Source organism: Oncorhynchus mykiss, chromosome 6 (assembly GCF_057628025.1).
Source record: "Oncorhynchus mykiss isolate SJ-2025 chromosome 6, ASM5762802v1, whole genome shotgun sequence".
Lineage (NCBI taxonomy): Eukaryota > Metazoa > Chordata > Actinopteri > Salmoniformes > Salmonidae > Oncorhynchus > Oncorhynchus mykiss.
In genome coordinates, this window is record NC_143027.1 from 74690658 (window position 1) to 74714653 (window position 23996).

Sequence of the window (23996 nt, forward strand, 5' to 3'; positions counted from 1 at the left end):
GTCTGCTCTCTGATTCCACTCTCTAAGCAGAGCTGACTTGAAGTGTCAGGTTTCAGACCGACATTTGCATAGGGAGTGACCTGTTACATTTTCTGGCCTATCCAGACAAAGAATCGATTATCTGTTCCTCTGAGCAAGTGAGCCCAGCTTGAGAGACGACAAATGAGCGGTGACAGTCTTGCGAGTCCAGCCATTGTGGTTTCATCTTGCTGTGATTTAGAGCTCTCAACATGAAAAAATATGAAGTATTTTAATATAATTTAAACAAGATCCCTTTCTCTTGGTCACAGAAGGATGAAATCACTTTGTGCTTAAAGCTGAAATTGTCATGAGTATGCACACATTTGAATGGTGTTTGAATTTAGAAGAAAATTCTCTGTCGACAGTTATGAAATAGTGCCAATATGGTACTGTCACTAAATATGATCCTATTTATTTTACAGCTAACAGAAATGTGAAATCTTATAGTAAGTCGTTTCGGTCTTAGGAAATTATGGTACTATTTCATGTAACTATCGACAGAGAATTTTCTCCTAAATGTCCACTGAGCGGCACAGAGACACCATTCAAATGTGTGCACACTCATTACAACTTCAGCTTTAAGCACAAATTGTGACCAAGAGAAAGTGATCTTTAATTATATTAAATTCTGTGATCAAGAGAAAGCGATATTCTTTAAATTATATTAAATTATTTTGTATTTTTTCATGTTGAGATGAAAAATTATTTGATTGGTACTATATTTAGAAAGCATTTCAGTCATTTCAAGTCCTATTGCCCCACTTTTGTTGAATAGGAAAAAATAAAACCATATACACTGAACAAAAATAATTGCAACATCCAACAATTTTAAAGATTTTACAGAACTACTGTTCATATAAGGAAATCAGTCCATTTAAATAAATTCATTAGGCACTAATATATGGATTTCACATGACTGAGAATACAGATCTGTTGGTCACAGGTACCTGAAAAAAAAGGTAGGGGCGTGGTTAAGAAAACCAGTCAGTATCTGGTGTGACCACCATTTGCCTCATGCAGCACGACACATCTCCTTCACATAGAGTTGATCAGGCTGTTGATTGTGGCCTGTGGAATGTTGTCCCACTCCTCTTCAGTGGTTGTGCGAAGTTGCTGGATATTGTCGGGAACTGGAACACGCTATCGTACACGTTGATCCAAAGCATCCCACACATTCTCAGTGGGTGACATGTCTGGTGGGTATACAGGCCATGGAAGGACTGGGACATTTTGGCACGACAATGGGCCTCAGGTATTTCTGTGCATTCAAATTGCCATTGATAAAATGCAATTGTGTTCGATGTCCATAGCTTATGCCTGCCCATGCCATAACCCCACCACCACGATGGGGCACTGTTCCCAATGTTGACATCAACAAACCGCTCACCCTCACAACGCCATACACGCTGTCTGCTATCTGCATGGTACAGTTGAAACAGATGAATCCGTGAAGAGCATACTTCTCCATCGTGCCAGTGGCCATCGAAGGTGAGCATTTAACCACTGAAGTAGGATATGACCCCGAATTGCAGTCAGGTCAAGACCCTGGTAAGGACGGCTAGCACGCAGATGAGCTTCCCTGAGATGGTTTCTGACAATTTGTGCAGAAATCCTTCAGATGTGCAAACCCACAGTTTCATCAGCTGTCTGGGTGATTGGTCTCAGACGATCCCGCAGGTGAAGAAGCCGGATGTGGAGGTCCTGGGCTGGTGTGGTTACACGTGGTCTGCGGTTGTGAGGCAGGTTGGACGTACTGCCAAATTCTCTAAAACTACGTTGGAGGTAGCTTATGATAGAGGAATTAACATTCAATTCTCTGACAACAGCTCTGGTAGGCATTCCTGTGTGTTGTGTGACAGAACTACACATTTTAGAATGGCCTTTTATTCTCCCAATGCATATGCCACACCTGTCAGGTGGATAGAATATCTTGGCAAAGGATAAATGCTCACTGACAGGGATGTTAACACATTTGTGCACAATATTTGAGAGAAATAAGCTTTTTGTGCATATGGAACATTTCTGGGAACTTTTATTTCTGCTCATGAAACATTGGACCAACATTTTACATGTTGCGTTTATATTTTTGTTCAGTATAAAATCACATATTCATATTTTCACAATATTTGTATTTGAGCTTATGTTCTCAAAAGTGAGTACACCTCAGCCATTTATAACTATTTTACTATAAAGGCGAGTTCCAGAACTTTCTAAAACTATGTTATTTTTTACGGCCATCTCATGTAAAATAATTATGTTTGGGTATATCTATTTTGGCAAAAATCTAAATGCTGCCCCATCATTCAACTGGTATTAAAGCTGCCACTTTGCCACATAAAACTAATAGTGTTTATGTAACAATAGCTCATATTAAATATATAATGAAACATCTTACAGCTTCAATCACATTCTAGGGTTAGGCTATATGATGACTGAATCCAGGGTCAGATCACATCAGGGACAGCACTGCATCCATCATGTTTCCTAAAATAACGGGGAAAACTACAGTAAGACACCACTATAGTATGGACAGCAGGGGGAGGTGTAACTCTCTTTGGATACAGTACTGTACTGTCAATCCAAAACTGAGAAACAATGGATCTCTAAGAGTATTTCTTGATACCAAATGTAGCTAAACTACATGAAAACCCCAGAATATTTTGATTGCCTTGTGGTATAAAACAAAGGAGGAGAAAATAGGAGCAAAATGTAACAGTAAGGTACAGCAGTGGTTCTCAAACATTTTCTGTCACTGTACCACCAACTGAATTTTGCTTTGCCAGGAGTACCCTTGATGTACCCCCTCATGTGCATTTTACCATTAGGCCTATGGTCTCATGAGTCTTCTCAAGTGGATAGGCCAAGTACCCCCAGTGGTCCTAGTATCCCTGGTTGGATCAACTGAGGTACAGTATATACAGTGATTGCTGATTCACTATGTATCATCCACTATAGACTTGTCATTGGGAGCTCCTAGATGACCATAGTACAGCACTGAGTTGTGTCCTCTGTTGAATATATAAAAACATTTATCATCATCAAGATAGTGGGCACCAGTCAAGTAAAAAAAATAGAACCACTTTTGTGCAAAATTGCAAAATCACCCTCGTACTTTTTTCTTAAATTAAGAAAAAGAGACACTCATTATAACAACAGTTTACAGGCCAAACTGTAATCATCATATTTACTTGAAAACATTTCATCCAAAATATACTGATGTTATTCACCACCAGCAGTAGCAGTCCTGGACCAGCAGAGAGGAACTGGATCTGGCAGTGGCACAAACAGTACAGTAAAGCTTGGGCTCCAAAATGTCAAGGCACCCCGATCCCTGCATACAGTGCCAGTTCCCCTGAATCCTAAATGTTATCTCTACTGCCAGCTGCATGTTCTGATGATACAGTTGAACTGTAGAGCTTTGAACTGAAAACCTGAGGGCTTGGGACCAATACAGTGGCTTGAAGGATGTCCTAGAAGAAAGCAATGCTGTAACTTGTAGTAAACAAAATGGAGAAAGACATAAAACACACTAGCTGGGATGTCGCTTTGTAAAGAAAGCTGAGGCGACTTCAAAACGGAATAGTGGTCATAGCTATTACCATTGCCAATGGCCCATTGAAGTGGTAAAAGAAGATGAATTTCATGAATTATAGATTATGTTCACCATAAATTAAATTCTGTGAAGTGAGGGGGGGGGGGGGGGGTGTCTTGCGTTCCACAGATACAGGTGTAGGAGGTGTGACATATTCCCCCATGAGAGTAGCAGTAGTGCTGGAACAGGCTGCAACAGAAAAGCACTGAATGTGAGGATCACACAAAACTACAGATTTAGCTATTAACCTATTGGTAGGACATTATCCTCTTTACCCCTTTACATACAGAGCAGAAGTAGATTTTCTCATTAAGGAGATGAAAACATAAATCTCCCACCTTGAAAATCTCCATCTATATTTATGTTTTTATCTCGTGAGACTGAAAGAGTGATTATTCACCAATCAACTCGCTGAAATTCAAGTTGATGTAAACAGAAGAGTAAACGTTTTCACAGCAGGTAATCTGTTGTCTCGGCAGTAACTAAACCTGAGCCAACAACTACAGGTAATGTAACTGCCAAAATAAATGAAACACTTCAGTAAATTAGGGATATAAAGTGTATTGAAAGCAGGTTCTTGAGTTGTATTTAATTAAGCATGAACATCCCATCATACTTAGGGTCATGTATACAGTGCCTTGCGAAAGTATTCGGCCCCCTTGAACTTTGCGTCCTTTTGCCACATTTCAGGCTTCAAACATAAAGATATAAAACTGTATTTTTTTGTGAAGAATCAACAACAAGTGGGACACAATCATGAAGTGGAACGACATTTATTGGATATTTCAAACGTTTTTAACAAATCAAAAACTGAAAAATTGGGCGTGCAAAATTATTCAGCCCCTTAAGTTAATACTTTGTAGCGCCACCTTTTGCTGCGATTACAGCTGTAAGTCGCTTGGGGTATGTCTCTATCAGTTTTGCACATCGAGAGACTGAAATTTTTTCCCATTCCTCCTTGCAAAACAGCTCGAGCTCAGTGAGGTTGGATGGAGAGCATTTGTGAACAGCAGTTTTCAGTTCTTTCCACAGATTCTCGATTGGATTCAGGTCTGGACTTTGACTTGGCCATTCTAAGTGGGGATGGTGTGTTCAGGGTGATGAGCTGTGTTGCTTTTACGCCAAACATAACGTCTTGCATTGTTGCCAAAAAGTTCCATTTTGGTTTAATCTGACCAGAGCACCTTCTTCCACATGTTTGGTGTGTCTCCCAGGTGGCTTGTGGCAAACTTTAAACAACACTTTTTATGGATATCTTTAAGAAATGGCTTTCTTCTTGCCACTCTTCCATAAAGGCCAGATTTGTGCAATATACGACTGATTGTTGTCCTATGGACAGAGTCTCCCACCTCAGCTGTAGATCTCTGCAGTTCATCCAGAGTGATCATGGGCCTCTTGGCTGCATCTCTGATCAGTCTTCTCCTTGTATGAGCTGGAAGTTTAGAGGGACGGCCAGGTCTTGGTAGATTTGCAGTGGTCTGATACTCCTTCCATTTCAATATTATCGCTTGCACAGTGCTCCTTGGGATGTTTAAAGCTTGGGAAAACTTTTTGTATCCAAATCCGGCTTTAAACTTCTTTACAACAGTATCTCGGACCTGCCTGGTGTGTTCCTTGTTCTTCATGATGCTCTCTGCGCTTTTAACGGACCTCTGAGACTATCACAGTGCAGGTGCATTTATACGGAGACTTGATTACACACAGGTGGATTGTATTTATCATCATTAGTCATTTAGGTCAACATTGGATCATTCAGAGATCCTCACTGAACTTCTGGAGAGAGAGTTTGCTGCACTGAAAGTAAAGGGGCTGAATAATTTTGCACACCCAATTTTTCAGTTTTTGATTTGTTAAAAAAGTTTGAAATATCCAATAAATGTCGTTCCACTTTATGATTGTGTCCCACTTGTTGTTGATTCTTCACAAAAAATACAGTTTTATATCTTTATGTTTGAAGCCTGAAATGTGGCAAAAGGTCGCAAAGTTCAAGGGGGCCGAATGCTTTCGCAAGGCACTGTAAGTATGCCCAGTATTTTGGCTACCATGGCTAGATCTCAGTGACTTTGAAAAGAGGGGTCTCAAAGTAGCATAGGGGGGTGTCTCAGTCACCAGATCTCAACCCAATAGAGTGGTGCCTGAGACAGCGTTTTCCAACACCATCAACAAAACACCAAATTATGGAATTTCTTATGGAAGAATGGTGGCACATCTTTCCAATAGAGTTCCAGACACTTGTAGAATCTATGCCAAGGTGAATTGAAGCTGTTCTGGAGACTCGTGGTGGCCCAACGCCCTATTTGCACGCTTTTGTTTCCATTATTTAGGCAGTTACCGGTACATCCTACTGTAAACCTGAGCTGTTGGATTTCCTCGCTCTCCAGCTTGATAAAAATATCAGCAGAGAGCTGTGTTAGTTTGTTAGACATATAAGAGCAACATGGAGAGTTCAACAAAAAGCCAGCAGCCTCCAGCTACAGTAGGAGAGAGGGAGAGGAGAAAGGGGAAAAAAAGAGAGATAAGAAAGGCGGAAAGCTCAGTCTCTCCTCCCAAAGCAAACCAGGGGAGGCGTTGTTCGTGGAGACGCGGTGCAGTCAATTAGGCAGATAGTGGGGTGGCAAGCGGCGCTGCTATCATAACTCAGATTTTTTACACTCTTCAGCCACCCAGATGAAGGTTTAATTAAAACAGAAAAAGCTGCCAGTGAGAGAGAAACAGGAAATAGATGCTGCTGAGTGGGTGGCGTCTCCAGATGATCACAGCACCAGAAGCTTTCAAGGAGATGCAGTGGAAGAAAGCATAGACATAAGTGGGTGGTTGGAGAAGAATGATTTGTACCACAAAATGGAACACAAATGTTATCATTTTATATTTACCATACTTTTTTTTTAAATCACAATTTTAAATTCTGACTGTACTACTGTAGTATCAGGCCTACCTCCTTCAGTGAGATAGCCTGGTCCTTATTTGGCCTCAAACCTCACTAGCGTCAACCAACAGTGTTTTTATCAGAATAAAATGTGTCTAGAATACTTTTACCACAAACTAAAGTTGGCCAACGTCCGGACATTTCAAACAAAAAATCATCAGAAATCAGACGAATGCTGGTCAGCTCAAAATGGTTTTCCAAACAGCAGTTCAATCACTTCTGTCCTCTTCCAGACCTGCTGTTTTAAGAAGTACTCATGCGTTCCTCTAATCATCATACCAGGAGACAGATCAAACAGCTCTGCAGCTCTAGCCGCTCTATATTAACAGAATGAACGGTATCCAAAGTCTCCCCTCACAGTGGGAACAGAGAATCATGCAGATGATATGTTTGTGAAGAAACAAACACAATCATAGCTAATGGGGTGGGTTCAACAGTCATTAGTGTTGTTGGAGTGATTGCCCATGCTCATGTTTTATCATAAGACTAAAGTTATCTCTATAAACCCTATCATCTACATCAAAGGGCTGATCCAAAACACTGATCCGAGCCACTCCTCTTGGTTTGAACATATTAACAAAATGCAGTCCCAACCTGCTTGCAAACTTGTCAAAACATTTACTAGCAAACTCAGAGTTTCTTACACTGAAAGGAAAGCTATTTGAGGCGATGTTTGTCTGATTAGTTATGCCTAATGCAGGCGAGGAGGCAAATAATTATTACATTATACCTCCCACTGCATTCTTGTAATGAATAAAGCTATTGCTGTTCTGGTGAAGGCAGAGAGACTAATATCACTCTGAATCTATCCTATTGCTGTTGTTTGAATAGTTCCACTGAGACACACATGGGTCAGCCATCCTGTGGTCGTGTTCACCATAATGAGCACCTGTCACAATGTACATGGCACAAAATGTACAATTACAGTACATGAATGTTCACAGAGACATGCAAGTTCACACACACATGCACACAAAGGAAAAGCCTGAGGTGAGGAGGTGAGGGCCCTCGGAGTGTGGTGTCAGGAAAATAATCTCACACTCAACGTCAACAAAACTAAGGAGATGATTGTGGACTTCAGGAAACAGCAGAGGGAACACCCCGCTATCCACATCGATGGAACAGTAGTGGCGAGGGTAGCAAGTTTTAAGTTCCTCGGCGTACACATCACAGACAAACTGAATTGGTCCACCCACACAGACAGCATCGTGAAGAAGGCGCAGCAGCGCCTCTTCAACCTCAGGAGGCTGAAGAAATTCGGCTTGTCACCAAAAGCACTCACAAACTTCTACAGATGCACAATCGAGAGCATCCTGGCGGGCTGTATCACCGCCTGGTACGGCAACTGCTCCGCCCACAACCGTAAGGCTCTCCAGAGGGTAGTGAGGTCTGCACAACGCATCACCGGGGGCAAACTACCTGCCCTCCAGGACACCTACACCACCCGATGTTACAGGAAGGCCATAAAGATCATCAAGGACAACAACCACCCGAGCCACTGCCTGTTCACCCCGCTATCATCCAGAAGGTGAGGTCAGTACAGATGCATCAAAGCTGGGATCGAGAGACTGAAAAACAGCTTCTATCTCAAGGCCATCAGACTGTTAAACAGCCACCACTAACATTGAGTGGCTGCTGCCAACACACTGACTCAACTCCAGCCACTTTAATAATGGGAATTGATGGGAAATGATGTAAAATATAGCACTAGCCACTTTAAACAATGCTACCTAATATGTTTACATACCCTACATTATTCATCTCATATGTATACGTATATACTGTACTCTATATCATCTACTGCATCTTTATGTAATACATGTATCACTAGCCACTTTAACTATGCCACTTTGTTTACATGCTCATCTCATATGTATATACTGTACTCGATACCATCTACTGTATCTTGCCTATGCCGCTCTGTACCATCACTCATTCATATATCTTTATGTACATATTCTTTATCCCCTTACACTTGTGTGTATAAGACAGTAGTTTTGGAATTGTTAGTTAGATTACTTGTTGGTTATTACTGCATTGTCGGAACTAGAAGCACAAGCATTTCGCTACACTCGCATTAACATCTGCTAACCATGTGTATGTGACAAATAAAATTTGATTTGATTTGATTTGAGGTGGAAAATAAAGTCTTGAACTTCACAAAACAAAACTTAGCTCAAAGAAGAAGTTCACTTTATTTGAACCAAATCTGTATTTTGAATGTAAATGTTATAGAAGAGTACAGACACTTTTTTTATTTTATTTACCCCAACCAGCAACACACTTCCCCATACTCGTTTTGCAGTGCCATGACTTAGATAAAACAATGTTACATTCCATTTTGTGCGACTCGAGCGGTTTCCCCTATCCAGCTGTGATATTTCTATGTGTACATAGACATGGAAAAGTATGGCACGAGTCGCACAAAATGGAATATAACATTGCAGATAAAGTTCAGAATGACACAATTTCATGTCTACAACATCTAAAGACCCGCATCACTATACTGAGAGCGTTGCAATTTCTAACAGGATGTATTTTGGTGTTTTATCTAGCTTTAGTTCATGTTTTATCTAAGCCCTGGCACTGAGACACATGGGTCAGGCACTGGGGAATGATCATGAGGAGGTGTGTCGCTGGTTGGGGTAAGTTTCTCAAAACCAAGTAAAATCACAAAAAAAGTGTCTGGACTCTTCTATAACATGCCATTTACATGCAAAATACAGATATGGTCCAAATAAAGTGCTCTTCTTCTTTAATGCTGTCCTTGCTTTAAACAACACTTTCATCATTGAGTTAAACCATGTCGTTCCATCCGTCCTCTGGGGTGCCCCCAGGGCACTCTACTGTTGGCACAAACACCATGTGCCAATTCCTCCCTCTTCTACAGATGGTAGGCCAGGAGATGGATTTTCCACCCAGAGCCGGTTCTGCTTGTTTCCATCTTGTTAATATCCCTGTGAGAGGCCGAGGCGAGCCAGGATGCCCACTCTGGGGGCTAGCTCTGGAGACTTGGACAAGATAAACATGGTTTGTCGAAGGCAGGGGGACCTTCAGAGCTAGCGTAAATAACCTTGCATCTTCCTGAGGAGAGTCTGGGGTTGGGCACAGTGACTGTCTTGGTAACTATCTGGCATCAGACAGACTGCTGCTGATTAATGCCCAGACCAGCATTGGCCTGCACTGCGGGTCTCAACAGCTGCAACGCTACTGTAGGGTACAGTACATAATGTAGCACACTGAGGGCCAGTTTCCTGGATAGGTATTTAGCCTTTGACTAAAAGGCATGTTCATTGTAGATTCTTAGTCCAGGACTAAGCTTAATCTGTGTCCGTGAAACCAGCCCTAGGATCGTCAATTGACTGCTTATCCTGGGTCATCATTTGCCTGTGTTGCCTGCGCACATTCTGGATCAATAATTAACATTCAGTGCAGTTCCTTTTGTAAAACATCAACATCTCCCTACTCAATATTTGATGGATGAGGTGTATAAATGTGAGAATGTTATAAACACTTTAAAATGACCGCTGCTTGAACATGATCAATAGTTTTGGCAGCAGTGATTTCCTTTTTTAAAGTGACTACTGACAGTGCCATTTCAGTACCATTTCAGAGTGACAATCTTCACTCCAAGCCATTAGCAGGAGAGTGCCAGGATGCTTGGATTGACTTTTCATAATTCCACAACAGCAAATAGTTACTAACAGCACCCTGCCCTTACGGTGGCAAATCATTGTAAATTAATCATTTGATTCAATGCAATTCCCACTTCAGAAATGTGTTTATTTGAACTAAATGTATGATATCTGGCAGTTAATTTGTGGCAATTAGAAAAATTCCTCGTAAATTACCTGGAAGGTTTCTGGGGAATATGTCTTGAAAATTACCTGGAATCTTACCTGGTTCAGTCACTGATCATAGTACTTGAACACCCCTAGGTGTTTTTATGGATCCACCCAGAGAGCCAGGCAACTATAGTGTGTAGCAGCCAGCTAACTCCATATTTCCTGTGGGATCATTGCACTTGAATTATCTTGGAAATTCAATTGTTGAAATTAAATTTAATCCTTTCCAGTCTCGGTTGATTAATCTACCAGCTCACATTTGTTGCCTATGTTTTAGACCTAGTGCTTATTTGAGTCATTATGAACCTTGCTTTATTTGAAAGGATTTGAGGGTTAGTTTAAAAGTTGGGGAAAACAGGACAGCGGGCCATGAGATACAGTTGAAGTCGGAAGTTTACATACACCTTAGCCAAATACATTTAAACTCAGTTTCACAATTCCTGACATTTCATCCTAATAAAAATGATCTGACTTTGGTCAGTCAAGATCATCACTTTGCACAGTCAACTTAGTGTATGTAAACTTCTGACCCAGTGGAATTGTGATACAGTGAATTAAAAGTGAAATAATCTGTCTGTAAACAATTTTTGGAGAAATTACTTGTTTCATGCACACATGTCCTAACCGACTTGCCAAAACTATAGTTTGTTAACAAGAAATGTGTGGAGTGGTTGAAAAACAAGTTTTAATGACTCCAACCTAATAGGCTGACCACACCGCTCACAATGCGCAAGCATTGCAAAATACATTTAGAAATCTATGTTATTCAATTATTGCGCCAACGAGTGTCTGCGTTGCCAAGGGCTAAAATAGAAATCGGTTCTATTTCTGACGCAGATTGCGCTGCAAGTCCTGTCTCTCCCATCTCCTCATTGGTTTGTAGAACCACGTGCCATCTCCTCATTGGAGTGACTGAAGACGAACGAGGTCAGTGGAGGTAATGCACCTAATTTATGAAAGTTGCCAATCGAAATATAAAGTCAAGAGAAGAAAAAGCCTGGAAGGAAAAGAGATGACTAGAAATGATTCGGTTGACCATTTTATGTGTGGATTAATTGCCGGAGTAGAGGCCTTTGGGCATTTCAGGTAAAATAACAACTCAATGTTTATATCCCAGGACAAATTAGCTAGCAACAGCAAGCTAGCTAAATAAGACAAATTAGCTAGCAAGTGCAAGCTAGCTAGCTAAATTGCCATACATGTTTAATGCTTTTCGACCTGTCCCCAAATTAATGTAGTTCAGTTCAGTCTGCATGTCGTGATAGCGTTTGGTGTGGGGGGACAAAATACATTTATGCTATGATGGCGCCCGCGCGCAGTCTGTTTGTGTTCCGTATGAGTGTATGTAAACTTCTGACTTCAACTGTATGTAGTTGTTCATATGTGAGGGGAGACCTTTCCCCTCCAGATCCATACAGTTTGGTCATCAATGTTTTTAGCATAGACTTAAGATTTTGTCATTTAATAGGATCTCTATGGTTTTTACCAAAAGCATTATGATGCATACATTATGAGGCATTTACATGACATCACATAATGAAATAGAAGCAGACAGAATGATGGGTAATTCAGTGATTCTACAGGTTCCAAATTGGTCTACAAATGCACCGAATTAGGAATACGAATTTAAAAAGATCTCTATGCACAAATTAACATATTATATGCATTGGGACAGCACAATATTACCAGGGATACCGACACTCCAAAACACAAAAGCCGGGAAAAATAAACATAGCGGAATATAAAGGGGTCATTGGCATGTAAAAGGACAGCTCGCTTCTTTCGGGCCTAAAATTAAGAAAATCTGCACAAAATTATAGGAGGAGATCCTGATGCAGTTTTGTGGCTAAGAGCATTATAACACCTTTTCATTGATGGGTATAGTCAACACAGACAACAAGGATTTATAGGGATTGTTTTTGCAATATTGTTTAGAGCCTGTAAGTAAGCATTTCACTGTTGTATTCGGCGAACGTGACAATTAAACTTTGATTTGATTTGATTTAATATATCAATATAGTCCTATTCAAATTTCTCTCTCAATATTTCAGTCAGAGGCTTTCAGTATTATTCATGATGTGTTATTCTTTCATGCTGAATGTAACAAACTATATCGTTGATGCAAATATAATTTTATATATATAATAACATTTGACCTTGCTAGAGCAGGTTCAGTAACCTAATGGGAGAAAGGAGTTCCAGTTACGGGCCTTATAAGGTTATTATAGCTGGTGGGGAGGTTGAGTTGTCTGAAACTTTTTAGAACATGCGTAAGGTTGATTCAGTGGTACTCAGTGATGTGTTGTGTTGTGTTGGATTTGCCCGAAACATATCGCTTTGTATTCAGTACATAAAGATAATTTCTTTGCCACATGTTTTGCAGTTTCACTAGTGCCTTATTGCAAACAGGATTCATGTTTTGGAATATTTTATATTCTGTACATGCTTCCTTCTTTTCACTCTGCTTATTAGCTTCTTACTGTGGATTAACTACAGTGTTGTTGATACTTTCTCAGTTTTCTCCTATCACAGCCATTCTACTCTGTAACTGTTTTAAAGTCACCATTGGCCTCATGGTGAAATCCCTGAGTGGTTTCCTTCCTCTCCAGCAACTGAGTTAGGAAGGACTTTCTTTGTAGTGACTGGGTGTATTGATACACCATCCAAAGTGTAATTAATAACTTCACAAAGCTCTTTTTTTAATACCCATCTACAAATAGGTGCCCTTCTTTGCAATGCATTGGAATACCTCCCTGGTCTTTGTGGTTGAATCTGTTTGAAATTCACTGCTCGACTGAGGGACCTAACAGTTAATGGTACAGTTGAAGTTGGAAGTTTACATACACTTAGGTTGGAATCATTAAAACTCGTTTTTCAACCACTCCACACATTTCTTGTTAACAAACTCTAGTTTTGGCAAGTCGGTTAGGACATCTACTTTGTGCACGAAACAAGTCATTTTTCCAACAATTGTTTACGGACAGATTTCTTCACTTATAACTCACTGTGTCACAATTCCAGTGAGTCAGAAGTTTACATACACAAAGCTGACTGTGCCTTTAAACAACTTGGAAAATTCCAGAAAATTATGTCATGGCTTTAGAAACTTCTGATAGACTAATTGACATAATTTGAGTCAATTGGAGGTGTACCTGTGGATCATGGCCTACCTTCAAACTCAGTGCATCTTTGCTTGACATCATAGGAAAATTGAAATAAATCAGCAAAGACCTCAGAAAAATAAATTGTAGACCTCCACAAGTCTGGTTCATCCTTGGGAGCAATCTCCAAATGCCTGAAGGTACCACATTCATCTGTACAAACAATAGAACGCAAGTATAAACACCATGGGACCACACAGCCGTCATACCGCTCCGGAAGGTGACACGTTCTGTCTCCTAGAGATGAACGTACTTTGTTGCGAAAAGTGCAAATCAATCCCAGAACAACAGCAAATAACCTTGTGAAGATGCTGGAGGAAGGAGGTACAAAGTATCAATATCCACAGTATAACGAGCAAGGAAGAAGCCATGGCTCCAAAACCGCCATAAAAAAGCCAGACTACGGTTTGCAACTGCACATGGGGACAAATATCGTACTTTTTGGAGAAATGTCCTCTGGTCTGCTGAAACAAACATAGAACTGTTTGACTATTATGGCCATCGTTATGTTTAGAGGAAAAAGGGGGAGGATTGCAAGCCGAAGAACACTATCCCAACCATGAAGTGGCAGCATCATGTTGTGTGGGTGCTTTGCTGCAGGTGGGACTGGTGCACTTCACAAAATAGATGGAATCATGAGGGAGAAAAAGTATGTGGATATATTTAAGCAACATCTCAAGACATCAGTCAGGAAGTTAAAGCTTGGTCGCAAATGGGTCTTCCAAATGGACAATTACCTCAAGCATACTTCCAAAGTTGTGGCAAAATGGCTTAAGGACAACAAAGTCAAGGTATTGGAGTAGCCATCACAAAGCCCTGACCTCAATCCCATAGAACATTTGTGGGCAGAACATAAAAAAGTGTGTGCGAGCAAGGAGGCCTACCAACCTGACTCAGTTACACCAGCTCTGACAGGAGGAATGGGCCAAGATTCACCCAACTTATTGTGGGAAGCTTGTGAAAAGCTACCTGAAACGTTTGATCCAAGTTAAACAATTTAAAGGCAATGCTACCACATATTAATTGAGTGTATGTAAACTTCTGACCCACTGGGAATGTGATGAAAGAAATCAAATCTGAAATAAATCATTCTCTCTACTATAATTCTGACATTTCACATTCTTAAAATAAAGTGGTGATCCTAACTGACCTAAGACAGGACATTTTTACTGAGATTAAATGTCATGAATTGTGAAAAAGTGAGTTTAAATGTATTTGGCTAAGGTGTATATAAACTTCCGTATTCAACTGTATGTGTAGGGTACAGAGATGAGGTCATGCAACTTATTATGTGACTTGTTAAGCACATTTTTACTCCTGAACTTTTTAGGCGTTCCCGTGACAAAGGTGTTAAATATTGATTAACTAAAGACATTTTAGCTTTTCATTTTTATTAATTTGTACACTTTGAATTTATGGGACATTGTGTGTAGGCCAGTGAGCCAGTGTAGGCACATTTTACCAGCCTGTCACATGTGCAACCAGGGGGGGGGAAAAATCCTAGACCAACTTTACTCCACACACAGAGATGCATACAAAGCTCTCCCCCGCACTCCATTTGGCAAATCTGACCACAATTATATCCTCCTGATTCCTGCTTACAAGCAAAAAGTATAAAGCAAGAAGTACCAGTGACTCGCTCAATACAGACCTGGTCAGATGACACGGATGCTACACTACAGTACTGTTTTGCTAGCACAGACTGGAATATGTTCCGGGATTCATCCAATGGCATTGAGGAATTCACCACCTCAGTCATTGGCTTCATCAATAAGTGCATCGATGACGTCGTCCCCACAGTGACTGTACATACATATCCCAATCAGAAGCCATGGATTACAGGCAACATCCGCATCGAGCTAAAGGCTATTGCTGCCGCTTTCAAGGAGCGGGAGATGAATCCGGATGCTAATAAGAAATCCTGCTATGCCCTCCAATGAACCATCAAACAAGCAAAGCGTCAATACAGGATTAAGATTGAATCCTACTACACCGGCTCTGATGCTCGTCGGATGTGGCAGGGATTGAAAACTATTACGAACTACAAAGGGAAACCCAGACGCGTGCTGCCCAGTGGCGCGAGCCAACCAGACGAGCTAAATGTCTTTTATGCTTGCTTGCTTTGAGGCAAGCAACACTGAAACATGCACGAGAGCACCAGCTGTTCTGGATGACTGTGTGATAATGCTCCTGACGGGCCACCACAAGGTGGTAAGAGCAGGCAACAATAAATCTGCCAAGCTGATCCTTAACACTGGGGCCCCTCAGGGGTGTGTACTTAGTCCCCTCCTGTATTCTCTGTTCACCCACGACTGGGTGGCCAAACAGGACTCCAACACCAACATTGTTTGCTGACGACACAACAGTGGTAGGCCTGATCACCGACAACGACTAGTCGGCCAAAAGGGAGGAGGTCAGAGAACTGGCAGTGTGGTGCCTCAGTGTGAGCAAGACAAAGGAGTTGATCGTGGACTACAGGAGAAGGTGGGCCTAACAGGCACCCTTTAACATTGACGTGGCTGTAGTAGAGCGGGTTGAGAGTTAAGTTCCTTGGTGTTCACATTACCAACAAACTATCATGGTCCAAACATACCAAGACAGTCGTGAAGAGGGCACGACAATACCTTTTCCCCCTCATGAGACTGAAAAGATTTGGCATGGGCCCCCAGATCCTGTAAAGGTTCTACTACTGCACCATCGAGAGCATCCTGACCGGTTGCATCACTGCCTGGTATGGCAACTGCTTGGCATCTAACCGTATGGCGCTACAGAGGGTATTGGTGGTGTCAGAGGAAAGCCCATAGAATTGTCAGAGACTCCAGTCACCCAAGTTATAGACTGTTTTCTCTGCTACCACACGGGAAGCAGTACTGGAGCGCCAAGTACTGGAGCGCCAAGTCTAAGACCAAGAGGCTCCTCAACAGCTTCTACCCCCAAGCCATTAGACTGCTGAACAATTCATAAAAAACTGCCACCGTACAATTTACATTGACCCCCCTCTTGTACACTGCTGTTACTCGCTGTTTGTTTGTTACCTATGCATAGTAACTTCGCCCCCACCTACATGTACAGATTACCCCAACTAGCCTGTACCCCTGCACACTGACTCGGTACCGGTGCCCCCTGTATATAGCCTCGTTATTCTTATTCTTATTGTGTTACTTTTTATTAATACTTTTTATTTTAGTCTACTTGGTAAATATTTTCTTCTTCTTGAACTGCACTGTTGGTTAAGGGCTTGTAAGTAAGCATTTCACGGTAAAGTCTACACTTGTTGTATTTGGCACATGTGGCAAATAAAGTTTGATTTGATTTGACACACAATATCAATTTAATACATTTTAAATCCAGGCTGTAACACAACAAAATGTGGAAAATGTCAAGGGGTGAGAATACTTTCAGAAGGCACTATGGACATAGAGTAGGAAACGATGGGAATTATATTATGCTTCCTGTATTTAGTTAAAGTGAGCATTCAGACCAGCCTTACTAATTGAGATTTCGTAAACTACATTACATGCATTAAAGAGATCAATGGAACACAGACCGTGGGGAACAGAAAAAGGCTGATCTAACCAAGTGGATATTTGTCAATTACGTCATGTAGGTCTACGTGTTCGAACATGCCCACAAGGTGGTCACTTTATTTAGATTTGGATATGTGTTTTCGCTGCATAATATTAAGAAAATAAACCTTTTCGGGTTTCGATTTTTTTTTTGCTAAATGCTATACTGTATATAAGATGGTAGCATTGGTAACGAAGATGGTAGCATTGGTAACGATGATCTGAACATGTATTAGGATTGACATCCATACCAGCATTATACTCAGATTTTGACCCCAACCTAAGTGTGATATAAACATATAAACAATAGCCCAAATGTAGACTACATTTGACGGGCGGCAATGAGGAGATTCTTGATTCATACCCCATGAGGGGACGCATGTGTGGGGTTTCCATGGCATTTCCATTGTTTTGGTCAAGTTTGATTAATCTCTTCCGCATGTATAAGAATGCTTCCGATTCTAGATTGTAAATGCTATTCATTCCGAAGGTGTTCTGAAGTCTTCAGTGACAGCGTGACTCATTGGAATGCTACAGAAAGACCTTGACCATTACACTCTGAATCACTTACAGTCATTAGTATGCATCCCAAGTACCAGGAATATAATACAGGCTAAACCAATTAATCTACTCATCTGGTGACCAGAATGGACATAATTTATGCCCTGAAAAGTAACTAAAGGAAACATGAGGGAACCAAATGTTTGTCCATTTTCTAATAATCTGTTTGGACTCACACATGTAATTAAAAAAAAGGAAAACCGGCCAAAGTGATGCAAATATGGCAGATGGTTTGGAAAAAGATCAGGATAGTCAGTGCAATCTGGACAGAGCAGAAATCCTGATCAAAGCCCTCTTTGCAACGTCAGGTTAAGCAACAGCCACATCCATAACCCAGGACAGCTGTTTATTACGGAGGGGATTTGGTTTATGGGACAAGCACTCATATTTCATCTGGATTTATTCCATGTCAATTTTTTTAGAATGGATTGCGCTAAATCCACTCAGTTTAGCTGCTAAATCATTTCAATTATTATGCAACTACTTCTCAGCAGAGGTTGCTTGTGACAGAGGGATTCTGAGTGTTCAGACAGATCCATCATTACAAACACCCACACCTTCAACCAACCTTCAGATTTAATACTTCAGACAGATCTATCATTACAAACAACCACACCTTCAACCGACCTTCAGATTTAATACTTAAGGCAGATAAAGACAGTACAGTCTTTCACTGTCACAGTGTCACCCACAATTCTATTGGCATGGAGACATTTGATCTAAATCGATTACAGAGGATTGCTGCTATTTCCTATGTTTTTGTGACAGTTATAGCAATCACACATTTCATCGATAGTCTAAGTAGCTACAGCACTACCAACTCAGGATCCTCTCATCTTCTATCACTTGGTATTTGGCTGCAGGGGGAACATTGTCTTTGTCTGGGAGCAGAAGCATCCAACAGATTTCTCTAGTTGACTAGTTTGGCTTTCTCTGTGCATCTCCAGCAGACTGGTCTGGTCTACTGCCTACCCAATGGACCAATCCAAAGGGGGCCAGCCACACAGACAGACTAGACTCCAGGGCCCGGACTCACAAAACCTTCTTGAGAAGAAATTCCTTTTAAGTGCCATTTTTTCCTTAACTTTATACTTAAGAAGAAACGTACGAAAAGTTGCTATTCCTTAATACATTCTGCCATGTCCTGGTTGCTAAAATTCTAATCGTTTGCAGAATTTCAATTTATGTGACAAAACAAGGAAATATAGTGTAGAGAATCATTGTTTCATCTAAACCGTTGTGAAACATATTTTACATAACCAGAAATATTGTATTTTCAGTTGTTTGAATCTGTTGTACAAAACCGAAAGCAAAAGACACAAAAACTAAAAACTTAAATACTGGAAGCATAGAATTTACTCACATAGAACAGCTATACGGCTTCATAGACTTGAATGACTTCAATGAGAATGACAGATCTATAACTACATTTCTATGTGAATTTTGTCGGGTCGCCCAAAAAGTTACATATTGCAGCTTTAAGTTTCTTCCTATTTTTCTGCCTAAGAAAATAGTTATTGAAAATAAAGTTATTGGATTTCTTCTTGGAAATGTTAAAAATTCCAAGATAGCTAAACCCTTGTCTTCAACTAATGGAAGTGAGAAAATAATCTCATGAAAGCTTTTGAACATGTTTAATTAGCTCACAAACGTCTGAAAGTTTCAATATTGATTGTTTTAAACACCCCACAAAAAATGTCAACCAGTAATCTCAATAAGAAATATGCTCCCTTAAGCAAAAAAATACATTTTGTGTGCACTACATTATCAGAATCAGCCTCTCTCTCTCAGTTCTCTCCCTCTCTCTCAGTTCTCTCCCTCTCTCTCAGTTCTCTCCCTCTCTGTTTTCTCCCTCTCTCTCCCTCCCTCATTTTCTCATTCCTTCCCTCCCCCTCCATCCCTCCCACAATTTTTTTTATGAGCATTGCAAAAGCAAATACACAGGGAGATGATTCCAATTAGTGAACCGGAGGCCATCCAGCACCTTCATCTGTATTTCACAGGCCTGCTCCTCTAATTACACACAAATATTAACTCTAAAGGGCCCCTTTACCAGACATCCTCATGTTCACACAAACAGCAATTAAACCCAGTAAAGGATAGAAGATTAAAAGAAAGGGAGATGGTCACCCACTCCTTTTCTAGCAATTGGTTGAAAAGTTGAGCTATCAGTATCAGAGGTATTGTTAACAGCCAAAGAAATTGGAACAATTACTCAAGAAGGCTAAGAATAGATTGGCTATTTGCTGTTAATATAATTTACTTCAAAGATGGTAAATTAGTTCAATGGGAAAATATATACAGTACATAGCCAAACATTTAACTTAAAGGGGAACATGAGAAAAATACTTAAGAAGACTGCTTGTTACAGTTTAATTGAAGTTTCTTTGGACACTGTAATAAATGGTATACAGTATGTATTCAAGTCAAATAAAGAAATGATACCCAATGACCTGTTGAGGATAGGTGAACTGTAGTAACATACAATAATGGTGATAAATGCAATGCAGAAAATAGCAAATATGATGCAGTATGAATTACTTTCAGTGTTAATCAACAATCCTCCAGCACACAGGCTTCCCAGTCCTCTAGTCCTGTCATAATGGTATAGTTACCGAACGGAACACTGTGTGTAGTGATGTCACACAGAGAGTGGTGCTGGGTCATAAATAACCATAAGGTGAACACGTAGAGAACGAGGTTAGACAGGCAGATTAATGTGAATAAAGAACCCTACGTATCAGCCATAAAAACAAGTTTGGTTTTCATAGAGCTTTTAATGCAGAGAAAGACCCATCAATAAATATTGGCTGTAAATGCTGTCTGTGACCAGGTTGTGGAGTTACTGCTATGCTATGTGGAAGTAAATACCTACAACATGTCTACAATGTGTCTACAATGTGCTCCAATAACACTATGATATTAAAATAATGATCAGTTTATCCTTAGGTCTGTGTATTTCTTATAATGTACTATATTAAAGCCTCAGATCTAACTGTGCCTTTTATTTCATCTGAAGGGCATCATTTCCAGGTGAGCCTTATTCCCTGATCGATAGCTAGCTTCTCCTATGATGCTAACAACCCGTTCATAACCCATTCACAGGCTCTGATGTTTGAGACTGTCGCTTTTCTATGGGCCTCTTATTTCTAGTCAGAATTGTAATTACATCAATGTGACATCACTAGGAAAAGCCACATGGAACACATGTAGCTACCCAGTGGACAAGACTGGTGGACATTATGTAATTACAATCAGATTACAACGGTATTAAACTGGTTATTATGACATCAGCTTTGCCCACTGGGTAGTAAGTACCATGTCATCTACTTTTTCTATACAGGATCAAGGATGAAGGTTTTGTCATTTGACAGGTGACTCACTTAGAAAAGGTCAGAATTGTAACAATACACCTCTTGTAGTTATAATAAAACCCAAGGAACATACATGATGAGGCAAGAGGACTGAACACAGAGAGAGAGAATCCCTCACATCCCTCAACTAATCCTATTAGGAGATATTGCGAGGCAGATTAGGATTTTCAGAATGTATAATCTATTTCACACAACTAAATACTTCAAAGTTTGTGGAAAACACAAATTGTCATTTTAGTCACCAGTTATAAGTGTATGAGAAAAATAATCTCCAGGACTCCTTGATCTATACTTCAGAGGAGAATACAAAATTCTGTAATTTCTTTATGCTTTTCAATTACAGATTAAGAATCAATGCTTATAATCAGTTTCATAGATAATTTACAGAGAAACATATATATTGTTTTAAAAAACGCAGTTAAAAAAAAGTATTCTCTTCCGAATCTTGTTTCAAAAGAAATGCTGTTTTATGAGCTCAATATTTCTACATAACCATTTCCATTCTGCAGTATTACATAAAAGTAAAGCCCAAGCACGGATAGGAGCTCTTATTATACAACTTATGTAATACAACTAATTATAAATCAGCTAAATACAATTTGAGGGCAACTCAAAGTGAACAGAAGAGAGGGAGAATCTTATCTCAGGGGTAAAGCCAGAGGAATATAGATGTAGTTAATGTGGAATGAGTGTAGGGGCGGAACCCTTTCAGTACTACAGCCTAGCACAGAACAGAACAGAACCCCTCAGACGTTCCCATTAATCATAAAAGCCCAACACACTGCGTTCAGCTCACTATCTAATACAGTATATGGCACCATACGACAAGTTCTCAAAGGAAAACTTCTTAGTAAAGCCCAGCACGTTGCTATCTATGTGACTCTGCATGACAGGCATTCAGTGTATAGGTGTAACGTGATCAGTGTGCTGCTAAAAGCTAAGCTTCCTCCACTGTCCGACTGCCCCACACTATAGCTTTCTATCTCAAAGGAGCCTATAACCTCTGGGCAAAGCCTGGCACACTGATTTTATCTCGCTATCTATGTGACCCCACAAGACAAGTACTTCTAAGAACCAACAACTCTAGTGATGGTCCATACCTGCATGTAAGGAAGAACATTGTAACCTACAAAAAAGTCAAATGGGACTTCTATGCATGGGTGCATATGGAGTGCATAACTTATCCTGTAAAGACATGTTTTCAGGTTTACAGCAATCAAATACATTACTTAAAACACTTCTAAAACACTTTGAAACCCACTGATCACAAGCGAGCCTGTTTCTGGAAGGCTGCAGTGCAGACTCAAAGCAAGAGAACGGAGGAGGAAGGGGTGAGGGGAGTGGTATGGCTTCTGACTGGAAAATCACGTGGCCCATCTTATCTCACCACCCACCCTCACCATCATTACAGAGGCTCCATTTCTGATGACACCCACCGCCCAAGGGCGCAACGCAATGCCACACTGATCAGCCTTTTAAAAGCCCTGGCTGGCTGGCATGATTTTACTTTCCTGCAGACCTACAGATGAAGGATCTTAATTTGATCACTTTAGTTGCTTTGTGATGTACATAAATTCACTGAAAACCCATTACTATCACACGGTTAAAAATAACAGTATTGCACTTTTCATGTAGCTAACTTTTGGCTTGCTAATAGCCTAACCACCAATCAAGCTACATTATAGATTAAACGTCCTGTGCTGCAATATTATATATATATATATATATATATATATATATATACACCTAGGTCAAATTAAGGTCCTACATCTGTATCAATAAGTGCCATGGCAGGCCACAAATCGAAAGAAAAGCCACAACTTGTTTTCTTGCAGCTTTTCCCGGCCTTTGCTGTTGGAGCCATGTCTCCCTCCGCTTTGAAGTCGGAGCCACTGGCAATGTCTCAAGCGCTGCTGCCATCAAGCGAGCGCCTCTTCATTAAATCCTCGAGCTGCTTCTAATTACTCGGTGCGATGGAGGCGCCTGGCTGGGTAGAGAACAATGTGCATGACACAAACGCCAAACACCATGGAGGAAGATACCGACCAGTGACCACAGAAGATATAGAACGTGCTACATTTCAATGAAATTCACCAAATAACATGTAGTGCATGATCAACATTCATTAGGAAAATTGGCATCTCAAAGCTATAGAGCTCATGGAGAGTCTTGAAGGTCGGATTACAGAAATTGCTTTTCAGACCATTCAAGTTAATATTCATGACTGCTGCTAGGTGGGCCACTATACACACAGTAGTCTGTCTAATTAATGCAAGAGTGTGATTTTACCTGCCTGATGTCAGAACCATGGCTGACTGAATGTTTCCCAGCAAGTTTGCTGAGCTTCAGCTGTGAATTCTGGGATGGATCTGAGCCTTACACCCTGAAACTCTCAGTTCCCCTGTCTCCCAGCCACTATTTATAACTTGTAACCATAACAACTGCTGTATTCCTTGGTTAATCTGACACTGTGTCTTTTGTTCCTGGGAAAACAAGCTCACCTTGTTACATATTTACAGAGTGTTCTTCAGTGTTGTCAAAGAGACAACGAGAAGGAAGCAATCATTTTTTAAATATAATTATACTTAATACAAGAAAAACTCTTAGCAGGATTCCACAACATTGTAATATTTGTTTTTAAGACAAGCATCCTTATCAAGAGGCTTCCATGAAATCACGTGTACAAACCTTCTGTAATGATGGGGTGGTGAGTCGGAAGCAGGTGTAGGTGAAACGTTTTAGTAAAACAACAAAACCAAGAACACGACACGAACATAAGGCAGTACACCGAGACACAATAACAATACCAACTGGTAAGTGAACATGGGAGAGTGACATAAATGGGAGGAAATGATGAAGGTAATGGAGTCCAGGTGTGAATCATAATGATTCACAGGTGCATGTAATGATGAGTGCCAGGTGTGCATAATGATGACTCCCAGGACCGGTG

General features: G+C 40.5%; 1 protein-coding gene across 1 annotated transcript in view; it reads right to left on the reverse strand.

Annotated features, from left to right (window-relative positions):
* Positions 1 to 2956: 2956 nt before the first annotated feature.
* Positions 2957 to 23996, reverse strand: part of LOC149983097 (xaa-Pro dipeptidase-like) — a 57276-nt gene continuing 36236 nt past the window's right edge. The window contains exons 6-7 of the mRNA XM_090239458.1: positions 3734 to 3802; positions 2957 to 3029 (exon numbers count right to left, since the gene is read on the reverse strand). Coding sequence (XP_090095584.1) covers positions 2957 to 3029; positions 3734 to 3802 — 142 coding nt within the window. The remainder of the gene's footprint in view (positions 3030 to 3733; positions 3803 to 23996) is intronic.